At 38.6% G+C, this 22,134-nt stretch overlaps 1 protein-coding gene across 5 annotated transcripts in view; it reads left to right on the plus strand.

The window, feature by feature from the left end:
* arhgef9b (Cdc42 guanine nucleotide exchange factor (GEF) 9b) overlaps positions 1 to 22,134 on the plus strand; it is a 73,937-nt gene that overhangs the window by 26,569 nt on the left and 25,234 nt on the right. For 2 of the 5 annotated variants that reach the window (XM_084429455.1, XM_084429457.1), the window contains exons 5-9: positions 12,146 to 12,325; positions 12,587 to 12,676; positions 19,187 to 19,387; positions 19,802 to 19,981; positions 20,205 to 20,437. In XM_084429455.1, coding sequence (XP_084285581.1) covers positions 12,146 to 12,325; positions 12,587 to 12,676; positions 19,187 to 19,387; positions 19,802 to 19,981; positions 20,205 to 20,437 — 884 coding nt within the window. Of the gene's footprint in view, positions 1 to 4,380; positions 4,443 to 4,465; positions 4,601 to 4,710; positions 4,979 to 12,145; positions 12,326 to 12,586; positions 12,677 to 19,186; positions 19,388 to 19,801; positions 19,982 to 20,204; positions 20,438 to 22,134 lie in introns of those variants that run through there. The other 3 variants (XM_084429458.1, XM_084429459.1, XM_084429456.1) reach the window with 3 other exon arrangements.

Genomic DNA, 22,134 nt, shown 5'->3' on the forward strand with positions numbered 1-22,134 from the left:
ACTTTGGCTGTATATTCACGAAATCCTTTGTGTCTGTTTGAATTTCTGATGTGACCTTTGTTGTGTAAATGTCAGGATGGGTGGAATCAAGCCATATGGGAATCTCTGTGTCAGCATTATGTAACTGTCTGTTCTGCATCAGAAGAGAAAATCTGTTTAAACACATTATGCTTCAGATATTTCATAAGAATAATCTGAAGACACAAATAATTATTTGTCTTCTGCTATATACTCTTAGAAAAATGGTACAAAAGCTGTCACTGGGATAGTAACCTTTAAACATTTTATAATATGTACCATTTAGGTACTAATATGTACATTTTTGGTAGCAATATGTACCTTTAAGATACTAATATGCATTCTTTAGGTACAATGGTGTACCTGAGTGTACAGGCCCAGTGACAGCTTTTGTACTGTGTTTTTTTTTGTTTTTTTTTTTTTTTTTTTGAGTGTACTGTGTGAAACAACACAATACACACAATCAGTTGGGAGACATTTATACACTGCAAAAAATGCTTTTCTTACTTAGCATTTTTGTCTTGTTTCCAGTCCAAATATACATATATATACATATATATATATATATAAAAACTTAAATCAAGATGCCATAAGATATTATGTCTTGTTTTATGGGGAAATAAATCAAAGTTTTTGCTTAAAACAAGCAAACAAGCAAAATGATCTGTCCATGGGGTAAGAAAAATAATCTTAATTCAAACAGAAAAAAAAAAAAAAAATTCTTACCCCATGGACAGGTAATTTTGCTTGTTTTAAGCAAAAAATTTTTTTTTATTAATTCCTCCGGAAAACAAGACATAATATCTTGTCTAATTTTACTTATGTAGTAAAGGCATCTTGATTTAAGAATTTTTAGATAAACCAGACAAAAATACTAAGTAAGAAAAGCATTTTTTGCAGTGCAGTTTGTGTAAAGAAGTAAGATCATCTATTAGCAGGTTTTAACTCATGATAAACAGAAACTGATAGGGTTTTTTTTTTTTTTTTTTGTATGTGTGTGGACTATTATTCCTTGACCATGAATATCAATTATCTGTTAAAAATCCCATTTTTGGGGTCAAGTCGAATCAGCTTTATTTTCATAGCTCTTTATACAATAGAAATTGTTTAAAATCAGCTTCACAATACAGAATTCTGATTCAAAGTTGATCAAATAAGATATTCAAATTCTACTGTAAAGCCATTGTAGCAAGGTAATAATGTCATTATTCAGAAGTTTTCTCATCCGATAGTGTCAGTGCACTTAAATCAGTACCCTAATATTGCTGGATATTGAGAGTCCCCAACTTAGCAAGCCAAAGGTGACAGTGACCCAAACTCCGTCAGGTAACAGAAATGGTGGCAAAAAAAAACCTTGGGAGAAGCCAGGCTCAGTCAGGGGGCCAGTCCTCCTCTGGCCTACAGTATATGAACGAACATGGTGTGAAACTGATTGGGATACATCACACAGGCATTAGGTGGCAAGAGAAGGGTTGTGCTCTGTCCAGCAAAACATGAAGGTAGAGCTGCCATTGAGCCAATAGTACGCGACTAGCTTTTAAGTGGCCTTAAGCACGACCGTCCTTCTTGTTAAAACTGCATTTAAGTCCCTGCTGGTCCTGGCATGACGCATTCATAGTTGGCCATAGGGATTGGATCCAAGGTCATCGGTGAGGATCTGTCCCAAGAGCTTTTCTACTCACTAAGATCACAGCCTTGTTGTGTTTAAAACGACACTGTTGTATGCTATTGTACCTCAAACTTTCAGCTTTGTCAGAAGCTTAATGATGGTGATGTTGAGGTCATGTGACCATGGTGTTTGTTTAGCTTTTTACTTCTGGCTATTCATGATGAACAAAAGTGTGACTGTTAGACAGGCTGGTGTGGTGAAAAAAAAAAAAGACTGACTTCCAGATTTATACTCCCCTCATTCACGAGTATGGTTAGGTTTAGGACTAGTTGTGAGGTTAAGGCTCAGACATACCAAGCCTGTTGTTGGTGAGCAGGTTGAATCGGCATCCGTCAGCGTCGGGTTGGTTGTCAGGTTGAGACGCAGCCGCAGTATGCATGCAGTCAGCTTCGTCACCACTAATTCTTTTACGTTGGCTCGGTGTGTCACGGCCTTTAGGATTAGGCAGTCAGGTAGCAGCCTTAAAGGCCCTGAAGCGAGTTCAGCAACAGACTTCCGACAGTCAAAGCAGCATTACGTTGCGAAAGTGCAGACTCGTAGGAAGACCGGTTTGGGACAGAGCCAAAGAGGGAAGACAAAATTCACCACAAAATCAGTAAGACGGTCTTAAGGTGGGGTTACATTCGCAAAATTTCACTTACAAAAAGGTCGATTTTCTATTGTCATTAGTGTAGCGATTTATGAAGCACTGCTCACACAAAAGTCACTTGTAATTGTCACATGGATTTTTCAACGTACAGATGACAAAAACTTGCCATGTCTGCACATGGAAATCGAGTGGAATTGACTGTAGATTTACCGGTAATAAATAATTACTAGAAAGTTTCTCAATGTTACGAGATATTATGTTAAAGGTGCAGTCTGTAAGAATGACAGCTAGTGGTCGAAATAGGTACTGCAGTCCAAATTCAAAATACGGAGAACATTGTTTCCCCCGCCCCCCCCCCCTCCTCGATGCTCAAGCGGGTTGCCAGTTTGAGGACACGCAACAGGAACGAGCGCAATTGACAATGAAAGCCAAAGGAGACTTACACACACTGTAAGTTGATGAGTTGATTTATCCACATTTTAATATGCTCTCGTTCTCGAATCTGTGACCCAGTTTGTTTGGTGGCTGCAATACACTGAGTTTCAAAGTACACTTCAAATTTCAAAGTAAAATAACTGGCTGTAGAACTGTTTTTCAGATAACTTAGGGCGCTTTCACACTTGGTTCGATTGCCTGCTCCGAACCCGAGTTCGATTGCTCCCCCCTCCCCCTGCCCCCGATGGACTGTGTTCACATTATATTATTTCTATCCGAACCGCGGTACACTTGCATCATCAGGCTGCAGCTGGCGTAATGGTGTTGCTTGGTAACCGCGAATGAAAAGGCGCCCAAATGGATAGACTTGCTCGGTTGACATTTTTTCTTCTTTTTTTTAACCTTTGGTTTTGTTTTCAACATAGACATACAGAAACACACTTGCCTCTGTCTGCCGCAAAAATTCTGAAAACGTTTCAAAGACAGCGGGCTGTCCGCTGAAGACACATTATACGTCAACAATAGCGGTTCACTTCCGCGGTTTGGTTCGATTGCGTTCATATCAGCAGCGAACCGTACCCGAGTTCACATGAACCGTACCCCAGACCACCTTTTTAAGCGGACTCGAGTACGGTTCGCGGGTGCGCACCCGAGTTCGGAAGGCAGCGTTCACATCATCCAAACGAACCGAACTCTGACGTCATTCGAACACGGGTGCGCACCAAAAGTGCTAGTGTGAAAGCGCCTTTAAAGGAGAACTCCGGTCAACAGTAATCGATTGTCGAGTTCACGCGCGTGATCATAGGTACTAAACCTATGCGCGTGAACTCGACAATCGATTACTGTGGACTTCGACCAAAAACAGGATGTAAATACAGGTATGTGCGCTGGCTGAATAAACATCATTTTTTATATATTTCTTTCACATCTACTCCAGTCAGATTCACCTGTGTTCACTCTGAAGGAATCACTCACATTAGCTGTGCACTTGTAATGACACATCAAGGATGTTAAGAGGCTAAAAGCAGGTTTAAAACTTGCCCCATTGAAGTCAACAGGGTGCAAATTTTAAAACGAGGATAACACGGTGTAGGCAACACCGATTTTTGTCGTTGTTCTCTGTACTGACAGCACTCCAAATGTACAAAAAAATGAGCTCAATGTTAAAATTGACCGGAGTTCTCCTTTAAACTGCATGTGAACTCAGCATGTTTCCTAAATATCTGCAAACATATTATGGTATTTTTATGCTTTAGTAGAGTGAAAAAGTTACATACAGCACCTTTAAGTTATTAAATTGTCAGACGATTCTCTTTTTAATAGGCTAGTGAAAAGAAAAGGCTTAGGATGGTTGTTGGTGAGTTCATTTGTTTCACTTTTGATATTCGGTATCCACACTCTGGAAATCATTTGAGGGATCTTAGATCTGTGTCTTGCACATTTGAACTTCTTAGTTTGAACCTGTTCATACTTCATTAATAAGGCAGTAATTTTATTAACTGCATGCACATTGACTAACGGTGTGTTAGGCCTTATATAATAGAGTCTGAATGTTTGTTAATGTTAATGACAGTGTTTCCATGGTGAGGGTGTATCATCACGCACGCGGGATCTGGTTGGTTGAACGCAGATGCGCGTCATCTGTGCTATAGAATAAGCACTGTGAATAGTGACTCCTCGCGCTGATTTCCGCTGCTGTTTTGACGACTAAAGATGCCGATAAAGATGATGGTGAGGATGAGGCATATATGTGCGTGTCTTGGCGTGTAAGGCACAGAGAGAAACAGATCTGTATCTCAAAACCTGGCGAGCTGCGTACTTGCCTAGCAACACAGCATTGCCGGACATTACAGGTGCGCGCAGATGCTCAGCCCAAATATGCTGTCTAGGTAGGCAGCTCACTAGGGTTTGAGACATAGCCGGAGTGTCGTGTTTTTTACCTCTTGCATGCATATCTATGAGGCTGGATGCATTTATAATTGTAGGCTACTGATCGCAGGTTTGACATCAGCTTCGCGAATCTCGCAGCACTGCAGCATGACCTTGGACGTGCAAACGGTGGCGGTGTTCGCTGTTATCGCCTTTCTACTGCTGGTCAACGTGATTCTTTTAATCTTCATGGGCTCCAACTGAAGGATCTTCAGCATGACTGACACACAGTCGTAAAGAGACACAAAGATCTGTGATTGTTTCTTGTCCTGGAAACATCTGAGGCTGCTTCACGAGTCCTCGTATCTGCGATTCTACTCTATACAGCGGTGGATATGGTAAAATATATTTTACAGTTACAATTTGAAGTGTGTGCGTGTGTGTTCTTCGCGTAACTACGTGTGTGTAATGTGTGAATGATTTTGAACATAAGGGTTATTAATATTCATGGGCAATGCTCTAAAACCACGCCAAGACACATTATATTTGTGCTAGAATAATTGCTATCAGTTATTTCTGAAGATTTTATGAACCATTTCCATGAACCATGACTATGAACTATGAACCATGAATTTGAGATAAAATACTGTGCAGTCTTGCTTGAGAGGAGGTCAGATAATATGCATTTAGCCTATTTAAGCCAGAGTCCTTCCAAAATATAATAAGGCACAATTACAGTCAAAGGGTTATATAGATAGGCTATGGCCAGATGTCATAGAGATGTACATTCTGGGAATCTGTTATTATCATGTTTGATCAGAGCTGTGATCACATGCCAGTACACGTGGTGCCACATTTTGGCAAGTTGTGAATTGTCAGTTTCAACAGCATTACAGTGAAAAGCTTGACAGGGGCTAGGTGCTGTTTTCTAAACTGTTTTAGTTTTGTTTACTTAGTCTAGATAGATGGTTCAAAAGGCACATCAAATGTTTAAAATGTTGCGTATGTGTTTGAATGCGTACACCTGTCTTTGGCAATTTTGTGCATCTTTGATTGGCCCTGACTCTCAGGACGCAAGTCTGTTACATAATATTTTTCACCGTTTAGTAACTGACTCTTCAGTGAGGATGTTGGAATTTGGGCTAATGGAATTTTCCGTTAAATTTCAAAGCAAATTCTAAGCAAATTTCTACCCATTAAAGACATGATAAGTTCCTTATTTTCATTCTAATTTGATGTTAATGAAATGCTTTCCTTTGTAGAAGTTCTCTTTAGTCAGCTTTTTTCTTCCTAAAAGATAAGAAAGTCTCCATGAATCTGACAGAATAGCACATTGATGTGAAATGATAGATAGGCCTAGAGGACATGTTTCCTCATTCTTTGTTTTGAGTTTTGACATCTTTGTGTGTTCATATGCGTTTGGTGCTACGTCAGATAGCATTCATTACCGCATACCGTATGCAGAAACATGAAGGGAACAGAGGCCGATTATGTAACAATAATTCCATTACATTCACTGGAATCCTGAGACTCCATAATGAGAGGCGACTTTGAAGTTGTCTTAATATTATGATCTGTTGACATAGTTCTTCTGGATTTTTAATAATTTAGGCTACATTCACAGAACAGTCTAAAATCACTTGCTAAATGCCTGAGAGGATATTTATTGGCATTAATCATCCGGATAATTGCAGAGTATGTGTTTGATCTTCTTGTAGTTATGTACTTGTGGTTATGTACATCGGGTCTTTGGCATACGATGTTTGCAGTCTTGGCCCAGAGAAGGCTTCGGGCATTTGTGGCTGGAGTCTAAATGTGCTGTACCTGTGGCTGCTGTACGCAGCAAGGGAGATCAGAGACAACCATCGACAAATGGGTGGTTGACGTGAACTCAAATCCAAAGTGGAAAAAAAAAATATTTCTAAAATGTATGTCAAATGTCTTATAATTATATTGCTTAATATGTGAATAACTCAAAACTAAATGTGTCCCTTTCTAATTCCTTATTTATTTAGCATTTTATTAACTTTTTTGTGTGGTAGTCCCAAATATTGTCCACCGGTGTGACAACATTTTTTATGTTAATATTTAATTCAGAGATTGTGTGACAGATAAGACAAATATGCACAATCCTTATCAATTTGTCCTTATTACATTCCCACATCAAAAGTAACCAATAAAAATTCACAATCATGTTATTATCCCACTATAAGATGTATACATAGGGACTTTACCCAAACGCCTGGATTATATTCAATATAATTAGTATAAAACCTAATGAAGCTTCAATCCATCCTTATATGTGCATAGTGATGATATCATTATTATACTATTCAACACCTTTTACATAAATTTGTGCATTTAAAGGCCTTTTCCACTTATAATTCAGTTTGTCACACCACAGGACATTTCGTCACACCATTGGACAACAAAAAGTACCGGTATGCCCCTGTTTTGTACAAAGTCACATTTATTATTTCTTGTTCAAATAATTTAAAAAAATCATTAAAATAAAGTTACAACTTCAAGTTCAAATGTGTTTTGTACAATAAAGTCAGAAGAAAGAAGAATAAACGATGCGCGTGGAATCTGCCTAACAAACATCGATTTCATTGGCCTTTTTATGCAGTGGTATTACGCAACAAGGAAGTGTATACAAACTGGATACCACTGTTTTCAGCGGAATCTGAGAAATGCGGCAAACAAGACCGCACCTCTCTATCATTAACAGTTTTTAAGATAATTACACATATGTAAAAGTATGCAATTTTGGGCGGTATCGCCTAATCTGTCCCCATAACATTTATATTCATATCCCATTGAAATGTGCGATCTCAAGAGCTTAAAACCATAGACAGTATATAAACTGGACACAGCGACCCTATTGGATTCAACGGAGACAAGTGAAGTCAATTAGAAGCTCTCACTTCCTGGCGGTCGAGTGTACTGCGCAGACTCAAACTGAGCTTGACGACGTAGATGTGACGTGAGCAACCTGTCTGTCTTCTAGTAGCTGTGCCAAGAGAAATCTGAATCATTCCCTTCCAAAACTTGCAGAGACGAAGAGTGTAAGTAGGAGGTGTCCATGAGCTAGGAGCAGGAGAAACTTTTGCTAAGTATTCTGATTAATTATTTTGTCATTTTGCCTCCACGTCCCCCCGATTGCCCGCGAGCTTCTCCTCCTGTCCATACGGTAATTCTCTACTGTGCGACAGAGAGTTGCGTGGTTATGACGCAATCGTTAGCCTATTTTTACAAAAACTGCATCTACGGGGCCATAGTGTAAGATACAAGGGGCCGTAACGTAAGATACAAGGGGCTGTAACGTGATCTGTTCAAGGGGCTGTAACGTAAAATACAAGGGGCCGTAACGTAAGATACAAGGGGCCATAACGTAAGATACAAGGGGCCATAATGTAAGATACAAGGTAATGGAGCCATTTATACATTTTCGTGTTTCTTTAGTAATAAATAATGGACAAATGGAGTCTTTAAACGCCTCAGATGTAAAGTTATTCGCTGTCAAAGTGACACCAAAATGAATGGGAGTCAATGGAATGCTAACAGCAGGTGATGGTCTGCTAATCAATGGCGGCGCCCGGGAGAAGCTTCAATATTTTATGAAACCCTGCCCTCCTGCTTAAAACAACTAACTGAGCTAGCGATGACTCTCCTCTTCCTGATTCGCATCAGCTATGAAATCAGCATGATATGATTAGTTTCTAAAGCTGTCAATCATCTCACGTGAACCAACCAGACCATAAGGCTGTTCTAAAGCAATGACGCTGTCTGTGTATAGTTCCTTATTCTGAGCTACAAACACAACTAAACACATCTTTTCATCTGATTCAAGAAGCTAATAAATGCAGGATTCAAATATATCTGTTTTGTGTGTGTGATTTCTGTCCGATTTTGGTTATTTTATAGGAACAAAGAATGTTTACGTCCACTGGTGTGACAGCCATTTCCACCAGTGTGACGCTGATTTCATGTCACACTATAGGACAGTGCTGTCACACCAGTGGACATTTTCAAGATCAAGGCCAGTTTGCAGCCTAGTTATATGAGAGACAGTCTTCAATCCTGACTAACAGTGTTAAGGTTTACATTATTTTCAATAGTCAATCAATATAAATTGATGAAAATTTTCAGATCAATACTTAGATTATGTCACACCAAAGGACTGCATAATGGATCCCATTTCCAACAGTGCAAGGAAATAGCAATATTATGAAAATATTTGAAACAGGACTCACCTTGTGGGCAGTCCATGTACTCCAGTGAGGTCTACTGTACTTCCTGGATGAAGAAGGGCCCCTCTCAGTAATAGGGTGCCCAAATTAATGCCTGTTTTATATCTACAGAATGGCGTCACACCAGGTGGACACCAGTTTTGCGGACAAAATGTAATGCGTCACAATTATTTTAAATGGGGACCTTATGATTTATAACCTTTAGTTTCATTAAGTTAACACCGCTATAACATCTATTCAAGTATTTTAATGTATTTGGACTTATTTTTAATTTAATTACGGTAGTTTTAAGATAAGCAACGCTACCCCGGACAGTCACGCCAGTGGACAAATGTCATGTTTAAAACTAAATATTTACATATTTGAATTATAATACTCATTAATTACAGATGTATTAGTTCTGGAAGATTAAACTGTATATAACAACAGATATTTTAATTAAATATTATATATTTTTATTTATATTTGTCACCATGAACACAAAAATGTAGCGTCACGTCAACCACCCAATTTGACTGCACTCATGCACGAGGTGACACTGTCAGAGGAGCCATATACTGTACAAACAGCCAATCAGGAATCCTCCTGCTGTGTGTTTTACTGTTTTACATCACAGGAGTTGCTCGATTTAAGAAAGAAAGCTGAGCAATCAGTGTTTCACTAGTTCGCCTGCCCGTTCAGCGTTAAAGGTTAATAGTAAACTAACTTGGCTTGCTGTCCTTGGAGGAGGCTCGAACCCGAGGCTCGGCTTGAGCTCCGAGTTAACATAAGAGGATAGAGATCATTTACTGGAGGAGAAGGGGAGGAGGAGGGTTGCCGGAAGAATTTGTCAATGAGATGACGTGGTGTCTGCTGCTTATGCTCGTAATGATGATTGAATGTTTAGGCTCCTCCCGAACATACGTTTTGAACTTCATTTAAGACTACCTGTGGTGAAAATCAAGTGTTTAATGTTGTTTATATGTCTATGTGGTGTTTTTAATATGCTTTAAAGGGATAGTTCACTTTGAAATAAATTTTTGATATGTTTTAGCTTACCTCAAGGGCATCCAAGATGTAGGTGTCTTTGTTTCCGCAGTAGTTTCAATTTTGATATTTTTAGGTCAAACCGTTCTTGTCTGTCAGTCATATAATGCAGGTCTATGGTCACTGTCTCAAAACACAAGCACAGAGTCCAAATTAAAACAATTCCCCATCGTCCAAATGAAACAATTCCCCATCATAAGTACACATTGATGGCCTAAGACACGAAACGAGCGGTTTGTGTGAGAAAACGAACAGTATATCGTTGTTATCTCTTGAAAACAGCACACGTCCAAATGATCTGACGGCGCGGGCGGGTATAGATATATACATAGATGTCGCCTTGGCTACGGTTTCGTTCCAATGAACTGCAGTAGCGAAGGCGACATCTAGTGTATACATCTGGCGGGTATAGATATATACACTAGATGTCGCTTGGCTACGGTTTCGTTCCAATGAACTGCAGTAGCCAAGGCGACATCTATGTCTATACCCGCCCGCGCCGTCAGATCATTTGGACGTGTGCTGTTTTCAAGAGATAACAACGATATAAATACTGTTCGTTTTCTCACACAAACCGCTCGTTTCGTGTCTTAGGCCATCAATGTGTACTTATGATGGGGAATTGTTTCATTTGGACGTGGGGAATTGTTTTAATTTGGACTCTGTGCTTGTGTTTTGAGACAGTGACCATAGACCTGCATTATATGACTGACAGACTAGAACGGTTTGACCTAAAAATATCAAAATTAAAACTACTGCGGAAACAAAGACACCTACATCTTGGATGCCCTTGAGGTAAGCTAAAACATATCAAAAATTAATTTCAAAGTGAACTATCCCTTTAAGACAAACCATATGCAAATTCATGTCAACACCATTTCTGAGTATTTTATCCTTAAAACTCCAGTGACAGTCTCAAAAACGTGGTTTGAAATCGCTGGTGTTTCTTACGTCACAAACTAACTACCTCGTAACCAATCACGTCAACGTGCCGGCAGGCTTTGCCATATCATTAACTATGACCGCTCTGAAACAGGGGAGTCTCAAGAGAAGCCAGGTTGTCCCAGTATATTTTTCTGTTGATGTAAAAAGTCGGGTAAATGTAACACCTTGGTAAACCTTGATTTAAGCACTACACTATATACAAATTTAAAAAAAGACATGATGAGGTGGTGAGAATAGTAAGTGACTTATCTCCATAGCAAAATCTCGGATGGTCTCAAAATGATTAATTATTAATAATTATTAATCTTTTATGAATCGTTAAAATATTGGTGTCCATGATGCCGTGAGCACAGAGACTTCTTTCATTGCTTAGCTGGGTCTTCAGGCTATACAGTCTGTTAGTTCACCTAACCTCTCGATCCGAGTCATTTGTTCTTTTGTCACGTCACATCCCCATAGGCTGAATGCAGTCTGTACCGGAAAACGAAATTAGTTCACCTCCAGTGTCTTCGGGTCTGAGTTGTACGTTCATCGTGAGTTTTGGAAAAGAACCATCATGACTGAAATTCACAAATGTATAAACTGTAAGAAATTTGTGACCAGAAACGCATAACGTGTGGAATGTAAGGAATGTTGGGAACTATTAACTAATTTCTGTATCCAATATAGCTGTCACGTGACAAAAGAACAAATGACTCAAGTCCGAAGAGGTGAACTAATAATTTCTGTTTCCTGTGCAGATCCTATGGGATTTTGAGCAATAGTCAATGCAAAATGAACAAATCAGCCTCTGAGACAACTCGTTGTTCCTGAGTCATATTAAAGATTTGTTCAAAATGATGATTTGTCCATGATCGACCCATCACTATTCTCACTTGAAACAGAGGACCCGGAAACAGCATTCCTTACGTCACGACTTAACGAGCAGATAGATGCCATAAAGGACAAGAAGTTGTTGTACTGCATGTGTAGATTATAAATGAGCCTGTGAATCACTGCAAGAATGCGTGGTTTAGGCTCATTCTGCATATTATATACCCTAAGATAATATGGGACTAATATGAACCCCTATGATAAGGCACAAAGGTGTACCTTTGAGGAAACACTTTCACTTATCATAGTTTAATAAGCAGACACAATTGTGATGCATTCAAAACATTGGGCTGTATTTGCAAGAGCTACTGAACAGCCCAACACAGCAACACTGGCTCCACCGGTGGCATGAGTTTGAGACGGGACTGTTTTTCTGAGGTATGGAAGATGGGGGAGTGTGTTTTCGAAACAGTCACGTGTGCAAAAGAATGAACGCTTCTCCATCATGGTCATTGTATTTGTCTACAGTTGATCAGCGGAGGTTCAGTGGTCAGCGCAGAGGCAGTATGGGATCACGTGACGATGGCCGAGAGGGAGTTGGCGTTTAAGGCGGGAGACGTCATCAAAGTCCTGGATGCCTCCAATAAAGACTGGTGGTGGGGTCAAATCGATGACGAGGAGGGCTGGTTCCCCGCCAGCTTTGTGAGGGTAGGTTTCAGCCACATTTTGGACTAACTCTCTCATCTCATCTTATAAGGTCATTGATCTTATTAGTTAATTATGATGCGACTCAAGGTCTCAAGTGAAGAAATGAGGTCTTGGGACACTGATCCTGATTAGATGCGTCTGTCTGGACTTTGAAATGAACGCAGTCAGTGTTGCCAAGCTACTTCCATCTCACTGTTCCATTTCTATTCTTCCACAACAAGAGTAAATTAAAACAGTGTATTTTTGTCATTCTTTCCAAAGGTTGATCCCCACCCTCCTCAACCTTACACAAAACCAGTTTTCTATATCAACCCTATAGCAACTCCAAGGTTCCATAACACAACAGCAAAGGTGCGTTCCCAGCTCCTCAAATCTCATCAAGTGCTGCTGATTTTGCCGTCTCTCACAAAGCATTATAAAGCATCCAATTGAAATCACGCTGTTTGTGTGTTTCATAGCTTTTCAAGTAGATTTAGAACATAAGCATCCAACATGTTTCTTCATTACATGTGCTGCTTTGGATCAGTTTTGTAGTAGCCTCCAAATCACAGGCCTCATGTTGAAATAAATGTTAGCAGCTGCTTTTCATTCAGAACCATCTTCTCTTTTTTGCCAGGCAGCATCCTATTTTATGTTTGCATCTTTGTAGATGCCAAGATTTGTAATGCAACAAGTGTGTACGATTTAAAATACTCTTAATAATTCCAAATGGAAATTCACAGGCATTGGTACGTATTAAGCTGTTTTTTGACTGGGAACATGGTTTTAGACGCTCAAGCAAATCTTTCTGATGGGAACGGGTTTCTTTGTGATTAGTAGGCCATGCAAGGGTGACTTGTGAAATGGAGATGGTCAATGGTCTTTCTTAAGAGCCTCTGAAACCCAGACTATGACAAGACTAGAGGTCGACCGATAGTGGATTTTACCGATACCGATATTTAGGTTTGACCGTACGTGCCGATAACCGATTCATCAACCGATATTTTTTTTAAATGGATACTGGATATATAAAAAAATATATATAACACTCCAAGTAAAACAGTGCTGAACTGAAATGTGCTATATGAAATAAATATATAAATATGAATATATTAAAATGAGAAGTTCTACAGAACGAATTCTACAGAAAATAATTTAAATATTAAAGGAACACTTCGACTTTTTGGGACTTTAGCTTATTCACCGTATCCCTCAGAGTTAGATTAGTCCATACATACCTTTTTCATCTCCGTGCGTGCTTTAAGTCTGTTTGACGCACCCACCGCTAGCCTAGCTTAGCACAAAGACTGGATGTAAATGGCTACAGCTAGCATACTAATCCCAATAAGTGAAAAAATAACGCCACCATTTTCCTATTTACATGTTGTGATTTGTATAGTCACAGTGTGTACAAATAACAAGGTCATATGAGACACAGCCATTTTTTAAACGTTTAAATACTGGGAACTATTTTCTCAGAAGGCGAAGCACTGCTACTTGGGCGGAGTGATGAGCGCAGCACCCGAGAAGCGCCGTGGTGAGGAGCAGAGAGTTCGCTCAGAGTTGGAGTAATAGAGTCAGCAATTACTAGATAGTAAATGCAAAGTTTACAATCATGGGTGTTCGCTGTATTGTAAAGAGCTGCGACAATAAACAGGGGAATTCCAACCAAAAACGCTGACCTGATGAATCAATGGCTACTTGCTCTGGATATAGATCCAAACACACCTGTAGACATCATCAAGGACTATCGCGTTTGCTCAGAACATTTCACTGAGGACGACTATTTTGAAAAAATGGAATTTGCCACACGGACAATGAAACGTGTGCTGAAGGATACGGCCATCCCACCGATAGTAAAGACAGGACAAAGTGGATCACCTGCGGCTGCGGTAAGTGTTCCGTTATATTTTTAGATGACTAGCCTACTGTTACAGTGCCATTAGCTAACGTTAGATGTAATGTAACCTTAGTGACACTATTACATGAATAGGGTATTACAGTTGTTCCCGGGCTCCATGTATCCCCTGTAATGTTAGTATTGTGTTGTCACAAACGCGCTCTATCGCCCCAGTAACAAATAAGCGGCGCTAAAGGTAACATTCAGGACTGTAGCCTTCAACTTGCTAATGAATTGGAGGGGGGGATGGGCAGTTTTCATTTTTGAGAAACAGTGACCTTGTTTGTGAAATAGTAGGCTACTCCCATTCTGATTCTCCCCTCGACCTCAGTCTGTTCGGCATTGTCTATCAGCTTCCAAAGTTTGTAACTCCTCGTCTGTGTATTCTGGCTCAAAACGATATGGTTCTGGATCTTGGTTTGATACCAAATAAAAATCCTCTGACAATTCCTCAAAGTCAGCCATGATCACAAATCACGTTCGCTACTAGCTAGTTAGTCACGTTGGTTTTGTTGACGGAACGACGCTTCTCGGGTGCTGCGCTCATCACTCCGCCCAAGTAGCAGTGCTTCGCCTTCTGAGAAAATAGTTCCCAGTATTTAAACGTTTAAAAAATGGCTGTGTCTCATATGACCTTGTTATTTGTACACACTGTGACTATACAAATCACAACATATAAATAGGAAAATGTTGGCGTTATTTTGTCACTTATTGGGATTAGTATGCTAGCTGTAGCCATTTACATCCAGTCTTTGTGCTAAGCTAGGCTAGCGGTGGGTGCGTGCGTCAAACAGACTTAAGGCACGCACGGAGATGAAAAAGGTATGTATGGACTTATCTAACTCTGGGGGATACGGTGAATAAGTCCCAAAAAGTCGAAGTGTTCCTTTAAAATAGTTATAACTCTATAATTCTTTAGCTATAACCTAGAAACATACGTAAATTTCATAGGTAACACTTTGCAAGTCCTATTTGTTAACAAGGATGTATTAGCTAGCTTTCATGAACTAGTATATACTAGGGCCGTGACATTAACGCGTTAATTTCGATTAATTAATCTGAGACAAAATAACGCGTTAAAAAAAAATAACGCAGATTAATCCATTCCGTATTGACCTTTGAACCTGGAGCCGTTCTAGCCACAATTCGACTGTAAAATGAAGGAGGGAGACGAGAACGCGCTGGCGCTGCCTGGATCATTGATTGGAACATTTACTTATAAAAAACAGCCGGCATTTCAACGTTGATTCACCGGTGAACGTAAGGGACCAAGGTCGAATCAATGTTGGATTATGTTTCGATTGTGCAAAACGAATCAACGTTGAAATCGTGACGTTGTTTCATTGTTGATTTCGTGACGTTGTTTCACCGTCTCTTCTTTCAATATGGGTGAATAAAGATTGTATGTCGACGTTGTTGAACCAATGATGAATTATGCTTCGGTTTTGCAAATTGAATCAACGTTGATATCGTGACGTTGTTTCACCGTATTAAGTTACCTGGCTTTCATCATGGGATATTGAGTCATGACAATGCTGACTGAATTTGTGATTAACTGTACACTAAAATATAACTGTCAAATTACTTGCAGCAATGGCTTAATTAAACACATTTAATACAAATATAACACATGCTCAAGATTGTAAAACAAGTTTTATTCTGAAAAAACAAAAGTCTAAAAATACTTTCTAAAACAGATGAAAAACATCTCAAACTTTAAATTTCAGCATTTTCGAAGTAATGTTAAAAACCTGTAAAGCAAGTGTAAATAATGTTTATAATTTAATGTTTAATATCAAATGTATAATTTAATAATGTTCAATAATTTAATAATGTTCAATTGTATTGTATTGATTATTTGCTAGGCACAATTATTTCAATGCTCACCCTTTGAACATTTGAACATTATTTCAATAACATGTTCAACTCAATTATTTTTAATTGATTGACAGCCCTAATTTACATGCAATTAAAATGCGATTAATTTCGATTAATTAATTACAAAGCCTCTAATTAATTAGATTTTTTTTTTTAATCGAGTCCCGGCCCTAGTATATACATTATTCAATATCCATTTTTTTACAGCATGTATTAATATTTGAGTAAGACAATTGTACCTTGATCATTCATGTTAGTTCATAGTACATTAACTAAGATTAACAGATAAAATTTAAATTAAAACTCAATTTAAAATGTATTAGTAAATGTTGAAATTAACAAACTAACAATGAACAACACTACAACATTTATTAACCTTAGTTAATGCAAAAAATTTAATCTGGTTGTAAAGTGTTACCATTTCATATAAATCCTGCTATGTACTGTATGAGTCTGCTATGCTTAAAGATGGCCATCTTTAAATATCTGCAAAGGCCAGAGCATTAAAATTGCATACATTTATATGACATGTATAGTGTCTCACTTTATTTGCTTCTATATTAGAACACTTGATGATTATCTAATCAAAATAACAATATGTATTGCAGTGATCAAAAAGAATAGAATCAAATGCGTTTCTGTCGGCTACATGAACATATCAATGTTGAGAAAGCAATCACGCCACTAGCTTTAAATATGCAACTTCGCCGGCTAATGAATGCATAAAAGTGACCAGCTGGATATAAACTAATGCAAATAGATTGTAACAATTGTGATATTAAACATTTGGGTCAGGTTTGTATGTTTTTGTCACATTGTTTTAACCACTTGAGGTACTAATGTTAGTCCTCTCAGCCTCGACGGCAAACATACTTTCTCTGCAAATGCAGCATCTAGTTAACAAATTAATTTAATTTAATTTAATTTAATTTATTTATTTGATTGGGACAGTGCATGTTAATAAACAAACATGGAATACATGCATGGAAACATGCCGGATTGTAGCCAAAGGCTAATTTCCATCCGTAGTCCCACGTAATTACTCTATAATGATATTCAAATTATGGACTGTAGTGCTCTGTATTCATACCGTTTCGCTGTCAGTGTTTTAAATGCGCATCTCTCTGTGAAGTGTTCTCTCCATGCTGTGCGCAGCCTCATGTGTTACAATAAACAACATGCGGTGCCAGTGATAGTTTTTTTATTTGGCCTCTAGAGGCCGCTCTCGCTCTGTATAATTCCAGCAGTCTCTTCTCAGTGCTCTCATACCGTGTAATGACAGCATACTCTTCTCAGCCGCTCCAGCAACGGACACAACCCGGAAAAACTATCGGTATGGATTTTTGCCGATAACGATAGTTCCACCAATCAACTATCGGTACCGATATATCGGCAAAACCAATGAATCAGTTGACCTCTAGACAAGACCTAGACACACATACATTTTTTTTTTTTTTTTTTTTACATTTATTTTGCATTCATTTAAAACAATTAAGTTTAATATTATTGTCAATGTTTCCAATTTCTTCAAATAACTGAAATTTTAAATAAATCTTTTTGCATTGCTAATTTTTTTTATCTTAAAGGCACAGTATGTAAGATTTGTGGATTAAAATATCCAAAAACCACTAGAACAATGCTATATACTTTGTTTTGACTTGTGTGCTTAAATTATCCCAAATGTTTCCAAGAATGTTTAAATCCAGAGAAATAAGCAGTTTTAACCAGGACACGGACCATGTCTGTGCGTCGCCTATCAATGACATCATACCCGCCTTACCCTCGATTTCCGGTTTTATTTTGTAGAAACCATGGAAACACCAAATACGCTTTAAAGGGGACCTATTATGCCCCTTTTCACAAGATGTAAAAGAAGTCTCTGATGTCCCCAGAGTGTGTATGTGAAGTTTTAGCTCAAAATACCCGAACAGATCATTTTTTACATCATTTTTAAATTGTCACTTTTTGGGGCTCAGAAAAACATGCTGTTTTAGTGTGTGCCCTTTAAATGCAAATGAGCTGCTGCTGCACGGCACAGGGGGCGGAGCTTCAAGAGTTTTTATTTTAATTACGGTTATAGCGTATTTGTCATCTGCTTGTATCCACTATTAATACAAGCCTGCTGTAGTGGACCCCGTCCGAATGATGGCCAAAAATATACTGATGAGTTTAATAAAGTGTATTTTACATCACACAAAAGATGAAGCTTCAGTTTTACTCCAGAAAATCACCGTAAGAGCTGAGTAAACAGAGTATAAGAAGTGCATAAGTACATAAACGAATTTCGGTAGAGTTGAGGGAGCATTTTCTTCGAAAACAAAATTAAGAGTAAATAGAGAGAGCTATGTGGATTAATATGTGGATAAACTACTTTTGGAATTTATCCATAATACCCAGTTACTTTTTTTTTTAAAGTACATTATTTTTTCTATTTATTCAGTGTATTTTAAAAACAAAGTTGAAACGTCACCCTTTTTCATAAACTTCTAGGCCTTCTCGGTGCAATACAAACCACAAAATATACTGCCACTGACCCACCACGGAAACAATCCAAGACATATTATCGTAATATAGCATTCAAGAGAGTGATTCATGCCACCATCAATCGATTTATGCCACCATTATATTTCTGAGCCCCATTAAAACATAAAAAGTCTATGTGAACTGCATATAACTGCATATATGCTACTTTAGAAGCAGCTTCTGAGCCACCTTGCCACAATGTGTGGTTTCTTAAGAAACCATAAGCTGAGACCCAGACCAAAGACACATATTTGGTCTTATTACCAAGGCCATGAGAGCAAGACTCAGTCGTCATTCGTTTGGAATAAGAAGTGTCCAGTCGAAATGGTTAAAGAACAACTATCTTCAGTGGAACTCTGCAGAGAAATTAATTTGCATTTTTGTAACCATTGTACTAAAGGACCTTTAATTGTCCAAACTTCTCAGTCCAAACAACTGTCTGTCAGTCAGCAAGCCCTATCTCAATCCCAGTGAGAATTTGGGGTCAGACCTGTTCCCCGTTGTAAAACTCACAGCTTGGAGATACTGCATAATGTATGACTCTATGCCTCTGTTTTTTTTTTGTTTTTTTTTTCTGCCAGCTATGGGTTAACCAGGAAAATGTGGCCACAGAATCAACTGAGGGTGCCAGTGAGGTGCAGAATGGACACACTGACCCGAGCAACGGCTGCCTGTGCATTGGCCAACCACTTCAGAACCGAGATCAGATGAGGGCCAACGTTATCAATGAGATCATGAGCACTGAGCGTCACTATATCAAACACCTGAAGGACATATGTGAGGTACTGCTGCCATTATCAGATGACTATGATTGTTGACCTCTTGGTATCATTGAGAGATTAAAGTGATAGTTCACCCAAAAATGAAAGTTGCCATAATTTATTCACCCTCGTTTTATTCCAAACCAGTAAGACTTTTATTTGTCTTTCGAAACATAAATTAAGATAATTTTAATGAAACCTGAGATATTTCTGTCCTTTCATTGAGGTCCATTCCACCAAAACTTTGATGCTTCAAAACATTCTTTGTAGCATTGTAAAAAAATAACCCACATGAATCCAAGGTTACTGAAGAGACATAATCGTTTAGGAAGAATGAGTTTCCGCACACTTTCACTGTTGGTCTGTGGTGGACATCACTTGATTTACTCGTCTGGGGCTTGCAGAATGCTAAACTGAAGGTGTTTCTCTCTGCAGGGCTACTTGAGGCAGTGCCGAAAGAGGATTGACATGTTCAATGATGACCAATTGAAAGTGATTTTTGGTAACATTGAGGAAATCTACAGATTTCAAATGGGATTTGTGCGGGACTTGGAGAAACAGTACAACATTGAGGATCCCCATCTTAGTGAAATTGGACCGTGTTTTCTGGAACATGTGAGTAAATTGCCGTATGACTTGATGTTAACAACATCTTATCTGAAATTAGAGCCATTTTTAGCTGAAGTACCTACAAGCTCTTTCATAATAAATCTATAAAATTTCAAGCATGTGTATAATGGTTGGGTATTGACTATTCAAACTTTTTAACTGATTCATGAAAACTTCAAAAAAGTTTAATTTGATTCAGTCCTGACCTTAACGACTGTCTTCCATGCAGCAAGACGGTTTCTGGATCTATTCAGAGTATTGCAACAACCACCTTGATGCCTGTATGGAGCTCTCCAAGCTGATGAAGGACGGGCGCTATCAGCACTTTTTTGAAGCCTGTCGCCTCCTCCAGCAGATGATCGACATCGCCATTGATGGCTTCCTCCTCACCCCTGTGCAGAAGATCTGCAAGTACCCACTACAACTTGCAGAGTTACTCAAGTACACAGCACAGGAACATAGGTAACACACACGCACGTAAAAAAATAAAGTTTGTGAATCTTTTGAAAATATTGGGATATCTGCATTGATTACTTAAAATGTGCTATGATCTCAATTTAACTCACAATTACAGACAAACGCATCTGACTAAACTCAGTTTTCACAGTGAAGCCTTGAATTTAGTAACTTGTTCATTTTTCTTTAGCAGCAAAACCTTCATCAAATGTGTTCTGTTGCTGCTTATAAGACTTTTATACAATTTTGAACCATCCCTTCAAATCTGTTTCAGTTTATAAATATTTCAGGTTTGTCCTGATAGCACAGCCCACTTTAGATTATGCGTCATCCAAGCTGGTTAAAAGAGGACCTATTATGCTTTTTTGCATGTTTAATGGTTCGGAGTAAAATCAACCTAGGGTCCTTTGCACCATGACCTCGAGCCAAACACCCCCCCAGAAGCCTTTTTTCCCTTGGTTGAACATTATTAAAGTTAGAGCTTATTTAGAGAAATCAGCCGGATGGCTTAGTGCAGATGGCTAATGGACCCTCTAATGGATCTCGTAAATTACCCAACTAATAATGCCCAGAGTGGTACCAAACTTCTACAGTAGTACAAATAGGTTCTGTACTCATAAAACGAGGCATTGGAAAGTTTGTATGTACATCAGGAGTTTATTTAAATAACACTTGCCTGATGGCTAATGCTACCGCTAACCTGGAAGTCGACGTCACTTCAGTGGTTTGGGAAAAGCACGTAAAAGTCCTGGCAGAAAGTGATGCATAAAGATGTAGTGTAACAACGAATTATTATTTTTTCCGAAGTGATAACAACTTAGTGTTAACTAATAATTGTTGCAAACTGGTACTACCAACAAAATATTAGTGCATTCCTAGAACTGGGCGTTGTTACACTACATCCTTATGCATTCTTAAACAAATTCTTAAACCGGTTTAATCTACAACTTGGCATTCTTAATCTCCTACCCGATGGCAACATTTCAAACTCACAGTTCAAGGTGTGTGTTGTATCATGCAGAATCTTAAATGCCTCCCTCAGCATAGACTTTATGTACAGGGTCTGGAGATAAAAAGGTTATATTCTGCCCATGGTTTTCATGGCCGTTTGAATAAGTCGTCCAGGCCTGGATTTCAACTGTACTGTCAAATTACCATGCCATAGGTGTATTCCGTATCTAATCACATTCTCCAGTACAACTTGATAAAACAACATCATAATCTTACTACTGACACCATAAAGTCTGAGCCTTTCTCAGAAAATACAATCTTTTCTGTAACCGAGTGCACAAGTTGTCAACATGAACATGCCATGTAAGAGAACAGTCAATATAAACATCAAGATATTTATATGAGAACGCCTGTGTGATTGGAACGTTATGAATATGTACTGGGCTATGATCTCCAATTGACTTTGGATCGAGTATCATCTCCTCAGTTTTATTCACATTCACAATTAGGTGCAAACTGGTTAATTTCAGAGTGGTAAGACGAGATGTCTTGATCTTTATATAATAAGCTAAGAATAGCAGTATCATCACTAAATTTCAAAATGTTTTTGCTAACACATGGGGTGGCTAGGGGGTAGTCAAGGCTACTTCAGGGGTCCAGAGACCATAAAAGAAAATTACAGCCAGATTTATTTACTGCTTGTACCAGCACAAACCCTCTTTCGATATTATAAATTTACGATATTAAAACGA

Source organism: Rutilus rutilus (genome assembly GCF_951802725.1).
Source record: "Rutilus rutilus genome assembly, chromosome: 14".
In the NCBI taxonomy this organism is placed as follows: domain Eukaryota; kingdom Metazoa; phylum Chordata; class Actinopteri; order Cypriniformes; family Leuciscidae; genus Rutilus; species Rutilus rutilus.